Source organism: Myotis myotis, unplaced genomic scaffold (assembly GCF_014108235.1).
Source record: "Myotis myotis isolate mMyoMyo1 unplaced genomic scaffold, mMyoMyo1.p scaffold_m19_p_3, whole genome shotgun sequence".
Lineage (NCBI taxonomy): Eukaryota > Metazoa > Chordata > Mammalia > Chiroptera > Vespertilionidae > Myotis > Myotis myotis.
In genome coordinates, this window is record NW_023416335.1 from 167,226,378 (window position 1) to 167,246,830 (window position 20,453).

Below are 20,453 nucleotides of genomic sequence, written 5' to 3' on the forward strand. Positions count from 1 at the left end.
TAATGACTTTGCCAACCACCGCTATAGAGCCAGACCATTATAAATAGGAAAGCAGGTTGTTTTTACCATGACAGTAGAAGTGATTTTTTTCTAAAGATATGGGTAAACAACACGATTTAACAGCCTTTGAACATGGGATACACACACACACACACACACACACACACACACACACACATTAAAGCTCTACTCAGGTAAATAAGACTATAATACCATGGGTTGATACGTTTTACTTGTAAAGGAAAAATCAATATTGGGAAATGTTCACTATTAAGCACAAACAAAAAATACCTATTCATTAAAAGCAATTAAAATGAAAATCCCAACATGCTTTTTTGGAGGATCTCTAGAACCATTCTGAGGTTCATTTGAAATAAGAAATATCTATGCAGGTACCAACTTTGAATTATACATCATTCTAATTTCAAAAAGTAGGCCCTGGCTGGTTTTTTTCAGTGGTTAAACAGCACCAGCCCACAGACCAAAGGGTCTGGGGTTCAATTCCCGGTCAAGCGCATGTACCTCAGCTGCAGGTTTCATCCTGGCCTTAGCTGGGTGGGTGCAGGAGACAACCAATCGACATCTCTCTTTCTGTCAATGTTTCTCTCTCTCTCCCCCTCTTCCCTCCCCTTTGCACTTTCTCTCTCTAAAAAAAGGAAAAATATCCTAAGGTCAGGATTTACAAACAAAAGCAAACCAAAAAGTAGCACAGTGCCTGGTACAAGATTAAGTGCTTGAAAAGATAATGGAAATACTCTGAAAAAAATAATTAAGATCAGTATCTTACCATATCTAACATTAAAATTTACAGTGAAGGTATCATAAGGATACAAACCAGTGGAATAACAAATAATCTATATATAAAAAAAGAGCCAAGGTCCGAACATCCAATAGGACCGAAGGCTCAAAAGAATGCCAGACTGTGCGCGCAACAGGCTCTGGTGGGCAAGGACTGGCGAGCAGGCTGAATTGCTGACCTCTCAGAGAGAGAGGAGGGGCTGATCAGCAGCTGCCTCGCCAGCAGCGGAGCCTCTCTCTCTACAAGAGATCAGCAGTTCACCCTGCTCACCAGTAGCCTGGGGGAGCTGCTGATCAACCCCGCCTCTCTGATCACGCCCAGAGATAGACCCAGAGACACTGACTGGCATAGAAACTAACCAATCAGAACCAAATCTGGGTGAACTGAGAGGAGCCAATGGCTGCCTAGGAGGCGGAGCTTTTGACGCTGATAGGCATAGAAACTGACCAGTCAGAACCTAATCTGGGTGAACTGCGAAGACAGACCCTAAGGTGGCGGCTGAGGAGGGGTTTTAAGGGCAGCAGCTGTTTGGTGTAAGGTGTAAGAAAGTGCTTCAATTTTTAAATGACCGGTTTGGCAGTATAGTGCATATATATGATTGGCTATCAGTCCAGTATAGGGATTATGTATTTTTGTCTGCCAAGAGCATCTCCTCCTGCTGAAAAAGGCTTCCCCAACCCTCATTTAAGCAATCCTATCCTATATAATCTATCTATACTAATGAAAGGGTAATATGCTACTTAGACTGGGTTGACTGGCCATCTTCCGGACGTCTGACTTCCTTCCGGACAAAGCCATGGTGGTGGGGGCCGAAGCAGAGGCAGTTAGGGGCGATCAGGCCGGCAGGGAAGAGTGGTTAGGCACGAGATGAGGCTGGCAGAGAAGGGATGTTGTGGGCGAGATCAGGCCTGCAGGGGAGAGCAGTTGCAGGGGAGATCAGGCCTACAGGGGAGGGCCGTTGGGGGCGAAATCAGGCCTGCAGGGGAGGGCAGATGGGGGTGAGATCAGGCCAGCAGGGGAGGGCAGTTGGGGGCGATCAGGTAGGCACAGGCAGTTAGGGGTGATCAGGCAGGCAGACAAAGAGGTTAGAGCCAGGCAGGCAGAGGCACTTAGGGGCAATCAGGCAGGCAGGCAGGTGAGCGGTTAGGAGCCAGTAGTCCCAGATTGAGAGAGGGATATCTGACTGCCAGCAGTCAGACATCCCCCAAGGGGTTCCCAATTGGAGAGGGTGTAGGCTAGGCTGAGGGACCCCCCCTCCATCCATGCACGAGTTTCGTGCACTGAGCCACTAATCCAGAAATAAAAGTATATAGCAATTTAGTATATATCAAAGGTGAAAATTCAAATGCCCAAGGGAAAGATGAACTAGTTAACATGTTAGTCATTTGGAAAACAATAAAGTTAGATACATGAAACTAAATTATAGATGGAACAAAAAGTTAAAATATTAACCCCTAGGGTGCCAGGGAGTGCAATCGCGCTCCTCCTGTCTTTTGCCAAAGTGCCAGGAGCGCTATTGTGCTCCTCCTACAGTGTCACTATTAGATGCTAGTAGTTCACACTTTATTGACAGATGGCACCTAAGTGCAGATTACTTATGATGCTGACTGTCTGTAGTTCTAAAATTGACCACTGGCATTTATCTGCCTAATTTTCATAATATTTTTTCTAAACTGCTGTAAAATCAGCAAAAATGCCTTGGCAATTTTAGCATAGTTCCTAGGAGATTGGTTGGCACTCAAAAGGTTAAAGTAGTGGAAGGCAATAAAATGTGTATTTTATGATCTTAGAGTTGAGAAGGTCTTTCTAAACATGAGATAAAAACCATTTATTTTTCTAGTCTGTCAACTGAAAAGTCTTTGAAGCAATAACCAACTTAAAAGTGATGAGAAGGAGCTTAAATACCATTTCTTATTAAAAGACACCAGATGTCCTTGCAGAAATACTTTATTCCAGGTATGGGGCAGGAAATGTACAAGAGAAGCCTGAAACATTCTGTCTAACAGAAAGGAAGGAAGCTATCAAAAAAATTATATTAAGATCACAACCAAAGGACTTGGAATCCAGCTTGAATAGGCCTTCATTGGCCAAAGATACCACAATTGGATGGAACATCAAGTAGTACATAACTAACTGCAATGGATTAAAACACCTCAAAATGTTTAAATTAATTTCGTTTATAATGATACTGAAATAAAAAACCACCAACCAACCAAACCTCATGGTCACCTTTGTATAGTGTTAGTAAATAACTCATTATTTTAAAAATTGGTAAATAAGAGAAATAAAAAACCTATCTAACCTTTTCTCTAGAAACTATTCCTCAGAGAAATCAAAGTGTTGATAAAAGAACTTTTACATTTTAAAACCCTTAATGAAATAATGGATCTATGCAATGATTCTAATGGCTGTTTACCTCACAAAAATAGAAACAAGATATTACATATCTCCTGATGGAAGTACCCATGTCATTTCTAAAATGATGGAAGCATGGAACAGAGTGCCGAATCTCAAAGGGAAGGCAGGGGAGGGTGGGTGGGTGGGAGGTAATCAACCACAGACCTTTAATGCATAAGCCATGGACACAGACAATAGGGTGCTGAAGGCCTGGGGCGGGGAGGGGGAGGACTTGGGCGGGTTGGAGGGGGTCAATGCGGAAAAAAGGGGACATATGTAATACCTTCAACAATAAAGAATTATTAAAAATAAAATGGTTTATAAAAATCAAACCAAAATCTGATCAAATATCTAGATCTAACTACCAACTGACAGAAAATACAGGGTCAGAGTAATATGCCAAACAATACCAGCAAAATCCAGATTGTGATGCTGTACAGGACAAATGAACTGCTTTTATCAATGAAAAATTGCAAGGAAAACAATTAAGAGAGAGAGAGAGAGGGGGGGGGGGGGGAGGAGGTAATCTACAGATAAAAAGAGATTTAAAGGACTTCGCAACCAGCGGTAATCTTGCATACCAATTTAAACTCTAAATAAATGAAAGAAATGGAGAAATGTAAATACTGACTCGATCCATGTGGAATTGAAACTAAATATGAATAATAGCCATTTCTCACTCTCTTCATGTGCTTATGCTCTTGGCATCCTAAGCTTCTCATAGGTCTCTGGGTGTACTAGTTCCTTAAATAATTCCCTACACTTGCTATTCGGATTAGAATTATTTTTGCATAACAAACACCTACTCACTTTTCAAGACCCAATTCAAAAGTAATGTCTGTAGTGAAACTTTTCCAACTATCTCAGCATTATATTTATTAACTGTCCATTATTCTTACTGGTACTGTACTTTATTTGTCTGGAGTTTTCTGGATCTGCTTCCTTAAGGACTGAGAGTGATCTCCACATTTCTAGCTCCTAGCACATGCACCCTCCATAAATATTTGCAAAATCAAACTGAATACTAATGAGTATCTAAAACTGGCTTTAAACATGGTTTTAAGAGGCTTGTTGAGTCTGTGTTATTCAGAAAAGGCTTGCAAAGTAAAGTTACATCATCAAATTTTGAAATATTGATCCAACTAGCAAGATGGAAAACTGTGCTGTGCATTTACAATTTTACAATTCCAGTAAAAAAAAATTATTTTTTTTAATGTACTGAGAGAGGGAAAGAGAGAGAGAGGGGAGATACGTTGTTCCACGTATTATGCATTCACTGGTTGATTCTTATATGTGCCCTGAATGGTGATTGAAACTGAAACCTTGGCATATTGGGGCAACACTAACCAACTGAGCTACTTGGCTAGGGTGGTTTCTTGAAATACTCTAATACTTCAAGTAAAGCAGCTATTATTAAACTTTTTAGTCAACAAATAGTACCTACTCAGGAAGCTACACACACACAAAAGATACATGGCTGAATTAAAAGAATGAAAAAAAAAAGTAATCAGAAACAGCCTAAAGCACTAATTTTTAAGCAACCTTTAAAAAAATTTTTTTTAAGAAAGAAAGAAAGAAAGAAAGAAAGAAAGAAAGAAAGAAAGAAAGAAAGAAAGAAAGAAAGGATAAAGGAAGAAAGAGAGAGAGAGAAAGAAACATCAATCAATTGCCTTTCCTACACATCCTGACTAGGGATCAAACCTGCAACCTAGGTATGTGCCCTGACTGGGAATCAAACCCAAAACCTTTCGGTGCATGGGACAATGCTCCAACCAACTGAACCACACCAGCTAGGACTAAAGGACCTTTTTGACAAACATATTATACACTATGATCTAGCACACACACATATATATGTAATATACATATATAACTGGAAACAATACTTACCCTTACTAACATGAATAGACTCTGATATATTTTATTCATTTTTAATTGCAAAGGAAAGAGGCAAAAACTCACTGGTAGAGACTGAACAAATGATTTCATGACCCCACTACTGGGTTGAGATTTTAAAATGAGAAACACTGTCCAAAGAAATTTTTCATACTGTTAACAATCCCTGGGCTATATTGATAGCCGCAATCATACAACAATATATGAAGTTCACAGTGAAATACAAAGTCTAAAGATAAATATTATGAAGAGCAAATATAATTTTTAAAAGGATCTGATTTCTGCTATCAGTTAGAAAAAGTGAAAGAGCATCTTTGATATCTAAAAGATGAGAATATTATTTCATTAAGATAAGTACATTAGTCTTAGAACTCTAAAGTGTGACATGGCAAAGGTTCTTGGCTGAGTATGTTAAAGGAACTAAGATTCTGTTTTAAACAGTATTATTATCAAGTTTTCCTTCAAGTCGAAGAAAGCCTTGTTTAAGAAGTTCAGTTCTACTCATTATTCATCTTAGTTATTAAACTGTGAGATCTATGGCTTTAAAAAGAAGTTTCATGGGTTGTCCATCCCAAATTCAAATTTAAGACAAGTCATTTTTCCTAACAGATTATTAACTTTAAGTTTCAATATATAGAAATTCTTCAGTGTCCACTAACTTATAGTCACTTTTAAAAAAACTCTCTCTTTTCATAGCCAAACAAAAAAATCAGATTCTCTCGTTGAAATGTAATACCTGGCTTCTAGTCAAAATGGTGATGTAGGTAAGTGCAGTGCTCGTAACCTCCCACAACCACATCAAAATTACAACTACACTACAGAACAACCATTTCAAAACCACCTGAAATCTACCTGAACAGAAATACTCATTTAAAAATATAGAGAATAGCCACATTGAGACTGGTAGGAGGGAAAGATATGCAGAATGGGCTGGTCCCCAACCCACCTGTGGTTAAAAAGTTGGAGGGATATCTCAGCAGCAGAGATCCTTCCTGGGGAGACAGGGGTCCCAGACCCACACCTGGCCCTGCCAAGCCCAGGGTTCCAGTGCTGGGAAGAGAAGTCCCCGTAACTTCTGGCTGTGAAAACCAGCAGAGATTGTGGCTGAGACAAAGTGCTGCTGGAATCCTAGGCATTTTTTTCTTTTTTAAATGTTCTTATTGATGTCAGAGAGGAAGGGAGAGGGAGAGATAGAAACACCAATGATGGGAGAGACACTGAAAGACTGCCTCTTAAACATCCTGCACTGGAGATCGAGGCTGCAACCCAGGTATATGCCCTGACTGGGAATCAAACCTTGACCTCCTGGTGCATAGGTCGCCATTCAACCATCGAGCCACCCCAGCTGGACATAAGGCATTCTTTTTAAAGGGTGCAGTCAGATGTACTTGGGCTGCATCTGAGCTCCAACGTTAGAAAAGCAGCTCAACTGCCACTGGGGACATATGGGGAGGAAATGAACTGTCTGGCATCAGGTCAAGAGCTGGAGGGGCAGCTTTCTCCCAGACAGTGGTGCTGGCAGAGGCCATTGTTCCTTTTCTGAGCCCTTCCCCCAAAGAACCCGAAGGCAGGCGCTATATCTGATTCTCCATCAACCTGATTAATTTAATAGTTAGCCCCACCCTGATGATTGCCTGAGACCCCACCCAACCCAATTTTCGGGCCCACCCAAGCCCTTCAGACTTTTCCATACAAAAGGCCTGTCTTGGCTCGTGCTGCCAATTTTCCTAAAAGACTTTCCTAAAATCTCTCAAACAAGCAGCATCTGCCCTCTGCATAACTGTACCTTTTGCTAAGTAACCCCAGGCCTGGCACTAGCACCCTTGGTTCACAGCTTGGCGTCTCTGGACATCTCCAAGCCCAGCACAAGTAGTAGCCAAATGCAGATCATTTTGAAGCTCATGCCCAGTGGCCCTGGGCAGGGCACAAGCAATGGCTGACACTGGCCTCTACCTCCCAGGAGGCACTGATCCAATGTAACCAATAGACAGCTTCAGACCATGGTGAAACACCACCCACTTACCTCCATGATCAACAAACTCAGTAGACTCATTGGGTATCTGAGACCTGCTAAAGTGAGTTCTGCTCTGTGGGGTCAGCCTGGGGGTAAATCACTCCCATTAATGTACTAACAATAATCAAGGCACAACTACACTAGGAGGGTGCACACAGCTCACATGACATGGAGAGCACACTTGGAGCACCCAGTTCAGGAGACTGGGGAGGCTGGGCCACAGGAACCTACTGGACACCTACTACATAAGGTCGCTATACCAAGACTAGGAGCCATAGCAGCTCTACCTACACATAGACACAAACACAGGCAGGTAACCAAAATGAGGAGACAAAGAAATATGTCTCAAGTGAAAGGAAAGAACAAATCTCCAGAAAAAGAACTAAACAAGATGGAAACAAGGAATCTATCAGATGCAGAGTCAAGAGTTCAAAACATTGGTTATAAGGATGCTCAATGAAAGTAGGGGAAGAGTAGATGAACTTAGTGAGAACTTCAACAAAGAGATAGGAAATAAAAATGGAGATAGAAAACATTAAAAAAAAGCACCCTTCAGAAGCAAAGAACACAATAGCTGAAATGAAATTACAGAGAATCAATAGCAGAGTAGATGAATCAGAGAATCAAATAAATGATTTGGAATATGAGGAAACAAAAAACACTGAATCAGAATAGCAAAAAGAAAAAAGATTCCCAAAAAATGAGGATAATATAAGGAGCTTCTGGGACAACTTCAAGTGTATCAACATTCACATCATGGGATGGCAGAAGGAGAAGAGAGAGGAGCAAGAAACTAAAAACTATTTTTAAAAATTACAAGAAAACTTCCCTAACCTGGTGAATAGAATAGAGATACAAGTCCAATAAGCACAGGGTCCAAAATAAGATGAACCCAAAAAGATCCACACCAAGACACATCATAATTAAAAGGCAAAGGTTAAAAAGACAAAAGAGAATCTTAAAAGCAGCAAGGAATAGCAGTTAGTTACCTACAAGGGAGCTCCCATAAGACTGTCAGCTAATTTATCAATAGAAACTTTGCAGGGCAGAAGTAATTGGCAAGAAATATTCAAAGTAATGAAAAGCAACCAAAATTACCCAGCAAAACTATCATTTAGGATCAAAGTACACATAAAGTGCTTCCTAGATATGAATCTAAAGTTAATAGGATCCATCACCACCAAACTCGTGTAAGACATATTAAAGGGTCTCATTAAGAAAATGATTAAAAATATGAATAAAATGGCAATAAATGCATATCTATCAACAATAACTTTTTTTACTGATTTTAGAGAGAGAGAGGAATGGAAAGAGAGAGACACACAGGGAGAAAAACACCAATTTGGTTTTCTACTTACTCACTCACTCACTGGCTGCTTCTTGTATGTACCCTGACCAAAGACTGAACCTGCAACCTTGGCGTATCAGGAGAACACTCTAACCAACTGAGCTACCCAGCCAGGACAACAATTACTTTAAATGCAAATCAAATGGATTAAATGCTCTAAAGACACAGGGTGACTGAATGGAAAAGAAAATGTAACCTTTACATATGCTGTCTACAAGAGACTCACTTCAGATGGAAAGACAAAGACTGAAAGCAAAGGGATGGAAAAAGTTATTTCATGAAAATGGAAACGAACAATAAAAAACCAGCTGGGGTAGCAAAACTTACACCAGACAAAATAGACTTTAAGCAAAGACTATAAAAGAGAAAAAAAAGGTTCAGCAATTCCACTTCTGGGTATTTATTCAAAGAAACACAAAATACTAAATCAAAAAGACATATATTTATATGTTTATTGTAACATTTTTTACAATAGCCAAAATATGGAAGCAACTTAAGCGTCCATCAATACACAAACAGATAATGAAGTGGTGCATATATACAATGGGGCAAAAGTAGCTTTATGGTTGTTCATATGGAAAATAATTAATAAATAAAAATATAAGAATAAATTGTTTTGCACACTCACAACTGTAAACCTACTTTTGCCCCACCCTACATAATGGAATATGATTCAGCCATAAAAAAAGAATGAAATCTTGCCATCCACACAACATGGATCCACAACAAGAGGGTACTGTGCTGAGTGAAATAAGTCAGACAAAGAAAGACAAATGCCAAATGATTTCACTTACATGTGGAATCTAAAAAACAAAATAAACAAGCAGAACTGAAACAGACTCATAGATATAGAGGACATTTTGTGGGTTGTCAAAGGGGAGGGAGCTTAGGGGATGGGTGAAAAAGGTAAAAGGATTTAGAAGTACAAACTGGTATAGAATAGTCACAGGGATATAAAGTACTAATATAATATTGTACATCAACTATAATTTAAAAATAAAAATATAATGAAATGAAATGAATTAACAAAAGCAAACAAACATACTAATGACTTTCTGCAAATTACTTTGTTAGAACCTTGGAAATAACATGACTCACATCTGGTATTAACATATGTCAGATGCTAGGACAAAAAAAGCAAAACAAACAAAAAGAGCTAATATCGAAACACATTCCCTAACAGCCTACCATTGAATCTCTTTCTGACATTTATATAAATTTCTTAGCTTAGGTGCCACTGGATCTACGTAAGCATCACTCTTAAATTAACATAAAATATTTTTGCTGAAAATTTTCATAAACTATAGAGGACAGAAATTGGAATGTAAAAGCATTCTAAAACAAAGAACATTTATGTATATTAAATAAAATTGCCATTTACTTTTTACAAGACTGCCACAGACACATGAAGTTGTGTCCAGGTTTTCTCACTGAATCCCCATGTTGACTAGATGCACTGAATGGAGAAGGCTGAGAACTGTTAGGCTGGCTCTGCACTTGTACAGCTGGTGAAGGCGTCATAGGAGTGTTCTGTGGAAAAGCACAACCGCATGATTTGTGAGATGACATTAGAAAACATTCATATTTTATAGTATAAGCTTCTAAGTTTGATTATGTTGACAGTTGTGCACTTCTAACATGAAATTTACATTTGTAGTTTTAATGACTATCTTTTAAAAATATTTTTTTAAATTTAAAAAATTATTTAAGATAGCTATTTTTACAGAAATATTTAGGAAGTCAGATTCCTTTATTTCATTTGACCACAGAGGCAAGATCACATTGTTGTTATTGTTACAGAATATATGATATTTAGAATTAAGATTTTTTATATTAATAAATTAGGTAGCAACACACAATTATAGATTAAAATGACTATAAATGCACCCATTTGATTTACTTACGCATATTCTTCACAAGAACAAATCAACTACAAATTATTATTTCTTTGCATATTTCCTTTTAGATTTTGTAATAAATGTGACATAGAGCAGTGCACAGTAGAAAGCAAAGAAAATTTCAGAGTAAAAAAAATAATGTAACCATTTAAGTAAAATGTTGTCAATCTTATTTTGCAGTAAGATGTTTTAACTAAGAACTTTAGTTTTTAAAGTTGCCCAGTTATAAATTTTGATGAATAATACAATTGAAAGGATTCTAATAGTAAGTATTAGCCTTTTAAATATAAGGTGTCCCCCCCCCCCTCCCTTCTATATCCCTCTCTCTCTGAAAAATACATAATTATAATGTAGCTTAAAACAATTTGAGGCAATACATTTTCTCTGAATCCTTAACTTAGATTTCATTTATAAAATGACAAAGGGAAAAATACCGAATTTCTCCTAGAAATGGTGGCACATTTTCAAAGCATTCTTTAAAGACAATAAATTTAAACTTTGAGAAAATATACTTGTTCATTTATAAGAAAATATTGAAAATGGTTGGGTAAAGTTTAGTTTAAAATTTCTGAAAGTCTCAGATTAAAAAGTCATAATTTTTTAAAAAAATAGACAAAACACAAACATATAAGGCTACATAGCATAAAAGTTAGGAATAAAATAAAATGCTGAAAAAGTTCTCAGAAGTGTAAATTCATACAATACCGTGAGTTCCAAGGTCTAAGGAGAAACAATCCACTTTTGGGATATGATGAAATTGTTTCTATAATAGGATCCCACCCTTAAGAATGCATGAAAAACATGCATGTTAGGGCAATGCAGGTGTGTCATGGACAAGATGTGAACTTTCCAGCTTGACAGGCCAAGACTCAAATTTCAATATGCCTTTTTTTTTCTTTATTGATTAAGGTATTACATATGTGTCTTTATCCCCCCATTGCCTCCCCATCCCACTCCCATTCATGCCCTCACCCCCCTGGTGTCTGTGTTCATTGGTTATACTTATATGCATGCATACAAGTCCTCTGGTTGATCTCTCCCCTTATTCCCTCCCTCCCCTACCTTCCCTCTGAGGTTTGAGCATCTGATCGATGTTTCTCTGCCCCTGGATCTGTTTTTGTTCATCAGTTTATGTTGTTCATCAATATGCCTTTTAACTAGCTTTGTGACCTTGGGCAACCTGCTTATTCTCTCTGATCCTCGGTTCCCTCATCTATAAAGTGTAAGCAATAAAATCTGCCTTATGAGATGATGGGAAGACTGGAGAAATTATACATGAAGAGCCTAGCTCTAGATTCTCAATAAATGGCAAGTGTTACTATTACTGGTATTCTAATAGAAAAGTCCAGAAGGGAAACAAAATTTTGGAGGAAAGATGATTGATTTTGCTTTGGGGACAGTGACAGATCACCAACTACAAATGTCTATCAACACAAATTAATGCTGGAAACATGTATCTGACAATGTATTGTACTGCATATTTTTCAAAGTACAATTTAAATTCTGTTTTAACCCTTTTCGGTCCAACCTCGAGGCTGGCTCGACAGACCAGGCGCTAGGAGCAGGTCCAACGTCGAGCAATAATAACATTAAAAAGTTCAACATTCAATCCCGTCATTTAATTTGGACCAGACTGTTTGAATTCCAAAAATAACATTGGACCACAAAAGGTTAAGAAGTAGGTCGTTTACATAAGAATGCAAAATATATTTCTTTCTGGATATAAAAGTTTACTTTTTCTTTACATTCTTGTTTGCAGTGATTTGCCAAATCATTAACTGTATCCCTAACTGAAATGTAAACGTAAAGTAGATTTCCAAGAGATGTTTTTTGGAATGGTTACTCTCGAAGAATATTCTATATCAATTCTCTGCTCTACTGAGAAAGAGCTAATTTTTACTATTAGTTTCTTCTTTTAATCAAGACAGAAAAGGCACACCTCCCACAGTGAGTGACCAGAAAAGTAAAATTACACAACAGATTTGTAACAATTCTGTGATTTTCGTGTATGTAAAATTAACATAAAATGTTAATGTAGCAGGTGTGTTGTTGTTTTTGGCAAACATATTGCTCTTTGTTAAAATGAGAAATTATAATCTTGCTTTCCTTTATCACCTTTTCAAGAGTAAATTATGGCTGAAAATTCTCGTTTACACTATTTCCTGATATAAAACTTGGAATCTCAGGCTCTTAAATCCTTATTTTCTTATTAATTAATATTAAACTTTAAAGACCTTAAAATAAATTTAGATTATTCTAAAACTTAAACATTTTAATCTGTTAGAAAAACTATAGCCATATCTATTTTTCTCAAAATCATTTTTATAAATAATAAATTTTTCTTTGTTCAATTCTAAGCACACATTTTGAAATCATTTATAAAATGAAACTGGTTGAGGTAAATAAGATGATGAATAAACCAGACACCAGGATATCTAAGATCTAACCGAAGGAACTGGGAAAGTGCATTTTAATGACGAAGTAAGAAGAGATAGTTCTAAACACTTGTAGAGAAGAAGAAATAGATTTACTCTAACTTTGTCTAAATGTACGGATCTTCAGACAGAATTCAGACAACAATAGAAATCATGGGAAACCAAATGTTCTTTGTGTAGGTGGGAAATTTACTTCAACACTTAAAAATGAGGATTTTGTACAAGATAACACCTCAGGCTCTTCCTGCTTTAACATTCCCTCATTTTCTTAAACTATGAAGTTTTTTTCTCTTGTTAAATATAAACCAAGTTAATACATTCCAAGCCTCTCTTGTAAGAACACACTGAGCTGTAAACAAAAAAACTGTTTAGTGGTAATGTCTTCCTTAGTTATGTACTTCTGGTCTACAAATTTGAACACTAGTACTCTAAAAAAAACCCCAAATCTTATTCTCCCAATTCTTGCTAAAGTGATCTATGCTGCCCCTTTAAGGCTACAGATCTGCTTGCTGATGGGTTGAGTAACTTTTTAAGCTCAAATTTCTATATGCCAACTAAATACCAATTTTAGAAATGAAGAATGGTGCTATTTTCAATAAATTACATTCTTGATGAGAATACATAGAAGTTTAATACACAAAGAAAGGAACCAGGAAGATACCAATATTCACAGTTTACACAGTACCATTTTAGGAAAGATTCATGTGTGAAGGACAGGGAACTGGGAGCAACATATAAAAAATACTTTAAATAGGCACATTCTTAAGTAAACTGTTTTTACATACAAGAATTTGGCATACCATCAGACCATGAAATTAATAGATACAGGCATGTTCAACATGTGTTTTACATGCTCCTGAGAAAGACAAGTCTTTAGGTAAGTATTTGTAAACTAAAATGTTTAGTTTTTCAATTCATTTTTCCTTTTTCTTTATAACTTCAGAAGATACCAATTCCTAAAGAGCGAAAGAGGGTAGGATTTTGAGAAACAGTATGCTGTATCTTGCACTTTAACTAGCAAATATAACAGAATGAAATTAAGTAACTACGAATAAAAAAACTTGCCTTGAAGTAAATATAATTTATTTTGTATTTATATAAACTACTCATTTAAAATACTACTGAAATACAAAATCTATGATCATACAATTTACTTTCATATATTGTTCTCTATTGCTAAATTTTTCCTGAAATTAAATTAATGCAGCTGATTAACAGGAGAAGGAATAAACTCAAAAAAATGAAATAACTATGATATTAGAAAGGATTAGCTGTGGCCATTCTCAGCAGGGACATTTCCTGTAGACTTTCTATACCCGAGCATTCTGCAAGTCTGGAAATCCCTTCTTGGGGTCCAGATGCCTCCTTAACATCTCCAGATCCCTTAAACTTGTGAAAATAATGTTTGGCTAAAAAAAAAAAAAAAAAAAAAAATCACATTTAAAATCCTCTATTTCATCTACTCTTTTAAGGACCAAATTCAAATGTAAAATGGTGTTAAACCGTGGTCTAAAATGCAACTTTAAGAGTATATAAAGTAATTTAAAGAATCTGGGCAACAATGAAAATGGTTTTCTCTTAGCAGACTCTTTTTAAAAAATTTTATTGATTGATTTTAAAGATACAGAGAAGAAAGGGAGAGGGAGAGAGAGGGAAACATCAATTTGCTATTCCATTTATTGGTTGCTTCCCATATGTGCCCTGACTGAGGATCGAACCCACAACCTTGGTGTTATCAGGATGATGCTCTAGCCAACTGAGCTAGCCAGCCAAAGCTATTAGCAGGCTCTTAAGAAGGCCCAACAGTCTACCGTTCAAAGGAAACCTATGATGTCATCTTTAACAGTATCCTATACAGGAAGACAAAATATTACCTGCACCATAACTATGTAGCAGGCACTGTGCTAAGTACTATACATAAGAATGCTGGTTTTTTACTTTCATTCTCATAGACACCATGTATACATCTCTTTTTCCTAGCAAATATTTAAATTTCTACATGCCAACCAAATGCCAATTTTAGAAATACGCTACAATTTTAATACCCAGATTAGGAATAAATGGATGACTTTTATGGCTCAAATTAGATGCATATAAGTCCAATGTATTAAGAGTTTTAGCATTAATGTTCTAAAATTATCATTTAATGGTACTCACATCCTATATCATAATAGTTCAATTAATGAGTATGTTAGATATAAAAGGGCTTTCTAGAATTTAAAAAGGAACCTTTTAGAATAATGGAGAAATAAGTTTTGGTTTCAGATACACACCCAGGTTTCAGTCCTTGTACCACTTCATATTTGTGGTGATCAATATGAAGTCAACATGTCGGTGACCCTGGGTGACTTATTTACGTCCTGGGACCTCATCTCTAAAATATAATTAAAATTTTTACCTAATAGAGTTGTGAAAATTAAATGAGAAAATGCTTTAATACAAAGTTCCTAGCACAGGTTGTTGTATTAGCTAGTATTATTGTTTTTGTTACTTAGATATCATTATGGAATATAACCACATTGAAAGTTTAAAGATACAAAAAATAAGGGTTGAAACAATTCCACAGTAATGCAGTTTTTCTCTAATTTGGCTTTCTTTATAGTAACTATTTAGGATTATAAAGGAATATACCGGGAATAAACAGCAGGCACATAATCAAGATGAACTGGGAGATTATTAAATATAAGAAAATTATAAAAACCCGACTAATTGAATGTTTATTACATGCTAGACATTGCACTAACATTTTTTTAGTGTTTCATAAAAAACTCAATTTGTAGAAGTTTGAGTAAAGATGATTTAGTATTTTCCATCCAAACTCAATATTAATTATTGCCATGTTCACAACATCCACTAAAGAATACTTAACGTATTTAGGTACCCTGAAATACATCTAAGCAATACTAACATATGGATTACATTATGCCCCCAGAGCAGCATTGTCCAGCTTTATCCATTCACATGAACAAAAATATATATTATGGATGAACTATTCTGAAGCAAGGGATCCTCTGTTCTTTCATCTTTTTAAAAAATATATATTTTTATTGATTGCAGAGAGAGGAAGGGAGAGGGGGAGATATATAGAGACATCAATGATGTGAGAGAATCATTGATTGGCTGCCTCCTGCACGCCCCTACTGGGGATCGAGCCCAAAACCTGGGCATATGCCCTTGACTAGAATCAAACCTGGGACTCTTCAGTCCGCAAGTTGACGCTCTATCCACTGAGCCAAACTAGCTAGGCCAGTGATGGCGAACCTTTTGAGCTCGGCGTGTCAGCATTTTGAAAACCCTAACTCTGGTGCCGTGTCACATATAGAAATATTTTGATATTTGCAACCATAGTAAAACAAAGATTTATATTTTTGATATTTATTTTATATATTTAAATGCCATTTAAAAAAGAAAAATCAACCAAAAAAATGAGTTCGCGTGTCACCTCTGACACGCGTGTCATAGGTTCACCATCACTGGCTCGGCTGTTCTTTCATCTTTTGTTTGCTTCCTCTCCTTTCCCCACACCTAGGTTTAGTACTAATGATAATAACGACCATTGATCTGCTATCATCACCATAAGCACAGAGAAGAAACCCAAGCCAGGAGAGTGCTAGTTGAGTTGGCAAGTCACAGAAGGTTCTGGCTATGCAGTAATAATTAAGAAAGAAAGAGTGAAGGAGAAGTGATCCAGGAAATAGGTGAGACACAACTGTTAAGTGAATCCCTAGTTTCAGTAGAAGTAGCTTATAGTATTGTCCTTAAAGTCTTTATAGGCTAATTGAACCCTCAATATAGTAGCACTGACCTAGAAAACACATTTCTTTACAAAGGCATGCAGATAGAAGATATTAAAAAGGAAGAGCAGAAACATAACAGTAGAGCAAAGGAATAATAAACACAAAATTAAAATTATCAAATAGTTGAAACAAATTGAAATTATACTAGTAAATAATATTTTAAAAAAAACAAAGGCTACTGATTCAATACATAAATATAACAAGAACACACTTGATAATTCTTATGGCATTCATCCTTTTTACAGAAGTACTATGAAAAGAGCTTTAAAAAAGCCCACACATGTCAAAATCAAATACAGAATTCCCTTTTGGAATACTCTTAGCAGCAACACTACGCCACCCCAAACTCCAAGAGACAATTACATTTCAAAAATTCTCCAAAAGATTAGATTACAAGTGCTTCTCCACCTTGGGTCTACAGAATTACTAATTTGGATTTATAACAAAATAGAGTCCTTAAACTATATGCTAAGTCAGCGATTTTCAAACTCTTTCATCTCATGGCACACATATACTAATTCCTAAAATTCTGCAGCCCATTTGACAGAAGAATAGTTATAAATTTGATTCATTCACACCAGACGGCTATTGTGTCGGCCGTTGTCATTTATTTATTTGATAATCTAAGGGGAAAAGGGTTGGTCCTCCTGACTAAACAGTTAGGTATTACAAGTTTTAAAAATTATTGGGGCACACTAGTGTCCCTTCTTGTGGCACACAGGTTTAACAACTGAAAACTGTTCAGCATTACAAAAAAACAGAGAAAAACAACAGCTTGAGTACATTGATAACCTGACAGTTAACACTTCAAGGTGAGACAGAAAAATAGTACATTTTCCCCTAAAATAATATTTCCAGATCAGAATTTTTAAAAGCAATGTAATAGTAGAATGACTTACCTGTGGGACCACATTCTGTATGTATGATGATGGCTGCTGCTGCTTTTGCTGAACAGCACTTTCTATTGCTACTTTAGCTACAGTGCTTGGATCTGCTCCTGCTGGCACAGCAACCATTGTTGCACTGCAGCCAGCATTGTTGGGGTCACTGATTGTAACAATTCTAACACCTACTTTATTTGGAATTCCTGTGACTGTTTCCCTATCATTATCCTCTGCTGGCCTCTTTACAGTTTTGCATTCTGCTGTGCCATTTGTAGACCGAACATCAGATGGTAGGGCAGGAGAATGGGACACTCTTGATCCTGAGTGGGGAACTATAATTTGATGCCCCTGTATGACAGAGGTTGTAGAATGTGGTGAGACAACCACACTTGGGCGTTGCTGAGGCACATCTGAATTCAAACTTGAAGTTAGAGGTCCATTAGGCAAATCAGTACCACTAAATTGCTGTGTTGCCACATTTGAAGTCTCCTGTATACTGCTCACAGATGGTGAACCACCCAAAGTTAATACAGGTCCATTAGAAATTCTTTCTAGTTGATCACCTTTGGCAGTATCTTGCTGAGTGGCATCTAGTGTCCCTTGTGGTTCCATTGGAGATATCTCACCATTTCCTACATGATTGGAAGTTTTGTGATTTGGAATGTTTTTGCTTAAATGAGAACCATCTCCTTTATCAAAATCACAGATTCCATTAACTAAAGGTTTTCTCAAATCACTTTTGATATCCTGCATGTCCACTTGTTCTGAGTTCTGTTTTCCAGATGCTCCATTTTCACCTAATTCTAATGATGGCCCATTACTAATTAGTGAGCACTGATTAGCCTCACTTTGAATTTTCCCTGAGTTTGAAGGAGGTAGACTTGAGTCACTGTACTTTCTCCCATTTAAAAGACTTCCCACCTGCATTTCATTTTCTTTTGTATCCCCATTGCTGGTGTTCATGGTTCCTCGTCTGCAGGACGGGTTCTCCATGACTTCAATTTTACGTTCATGAACATGTAAACCTGTTGCTTCTTTTGCTTCCTCCTCCTTTTGGCAAATTATTTTATCACCTTTGAATGGGGGAGTAGCAGTAGTACAAGATGATTGTCCAGCTGGAGATGCTTGACTGGCTGGAAGTGTTTGCACCTGAAGTCCAACTCCTGCCTGGGTCCCGCTCATGGTAATTCCTGCTGGAGCAATTAGCTGAGTTCCATTTCCCTGACTCACAGTTGCAGTTGCAAAACTTGTATTTGGCACAACTGTTATGGTTACCTGGTTGCCTGAAGTCCCTTGGAAAATGGTTGCTGGGCTATTTGAGATCAGTGGACCTGGCAATATTTGTAAGTTCGAGATGGGCACGGTTTGCACTCCCCCTGTGGATGGCATTGCACCTTGGACCAACTGAACATTTTGCTGCCCAACTAACAGCTGCTGTGCTGGAGTTTGCCCCTGCATTCCAAAACCTGCTGCTTGGTTATTGGCCACCTGGTATACCACCTGAGGGCTAGGCGCTCTTGCATTATTAGGGGGAGGAACCTGTGGAGCTGGGAGAATAAGCTTACCACCTGGAGTTGAAGGACCACGTTTTGGAAGCAGCAACTGTTTTATTAGGCTTGACTCACCAGAAGCAGGCTGACCAACTGCATTTGTTTGCTGTGGTTGAACTTGCATCTGTACTTGTGGCTGCTGAACTTGTACTTGTACCTGCTGAGGTGGAGGTGCTGGTGAATGCTGCTGCTGCTGTCTTTTCACAGATAGCATTTGACTGACAGTAGGAGGTGGTCCCTGTGATTGAGGGGTGGAAGAAGATGACATGACAGTAGGGACTTGGTTATTAGAAGCTGGGACAGGTGATGGTGAGGAAGATGGAGTTATGTTTGGTTGTCCAGTTAGCTGAACTGTCTGACCAGCTGGAAGAGCTGCTGGATTAGCAAGAACAATTTGGTGAATGGCTGGTGCATAAGTCTGACCTTGTTGAGCTGGCTGGCTTACAATCACTACACTTTGTTGGGTTGGCTGCTGTGGTTGTTGAATAGGCTGTTGTACCACCGTTGATGAAACTTGCTGAGAAGGGAGAGGTTTTGGTGCAATATTCTGAAACCCTACCCTTGAGGGTTGTGGACTTGGGACACCAGCAATAGTAACCATTTGTCCTGTAGCTACCTGAAAATTCTGTACTGAAGTTGCTGAGACAATATTAGATGCAGAAGTTGTTACATACTGTGGGGGTGCTATGATAACAGTGTCTTGTGGCTGGCTACCAGCTGATGTCTGTTGAGATGAAGTTTGCACAGGTTGGGGTGATGTGGTGATCAACTGTTGACCCTGTGAAACTGTAGAAGTACATGCTGGCATGGTCTGTACTCTGCCAAAGATATGACTCTGTGGGACAGTTTGTTGAATTACAGTAACAGGAGTGCCAGAAGGTATCTGACCTGGTACCACGGTATGTAATGGAGACTGTTGTGGAATTACAGATGGATGATGAAGCAATGTCTGGGAATTTACAACTGTAACAGGCTGTGGCCCTGTACTATGATTCTGAACCACAGAACTCTGTGCAGCTCCTCCTCCTACAGCAATACTAACAGGAACTGCCGTCTGGGGTATAGAATTCTGGATCATTGTAGCCTTAACAACTTCACAAGGAATTGGAGCTTTATTTTGAATGACAGTCACCGGAGCATTTTGTTGCTGGTGGGTATGAACTGAAGGATTTGGTGGAATTCTTGAAACAGTCTGTGCCATAGTATGAACACCTTGTACTGGAAAAGACATTTGTGTTGCAGTCAAATTTGAAGATTGATTGGTAACAGGAGTCCTCTGAAAATGGTTTCCTACAGTTTGTGGTCCATGAGGGATTCCTGAAAATATAGGGGAAAAGTCAAACTTTATAATGAAATGACTGGAAAGCTGCATGTAGGAATTGTTTTACTTAAGACAAGAAAATAGTTTTAAGAAATTAATATCTAACAACTTTGC

At 37.6% G+C, this 20,453-nt stretch overlaps 1 protein-coding gene across 5 annotated transcripts in view; it reads right to left on the bottom strand.

Annotated features, from left to right (window-relative positions):
- The window catches only part of ARID2 (AT-rich interaction domain 2), a 200,395-nt gene that overhangs the window by 37,311 nt on the left and 142,631 nt on the right, over positions 1-20,453 (bottom strand). For all 5 annotated transcript variants that reach the window (XM_036299796.1, XM_036299795.1, XM_036299797.1 and 2 more), the window contains 2 exons: positions 17,484-20,335; positions 9,836-9,984 (listed from right to left, as the gene is read on the bottom strand). In XM_036299796.1, coding sequence (XP_036155689.1) covers positions 9,836-9,984; positions 17,484-20,335 — 3,001 coding nt within the window. The remainder of the gene's footprint in view (positions 1-9,835; positions 9,985-17,483; positions 20,336-20,453) is intronic.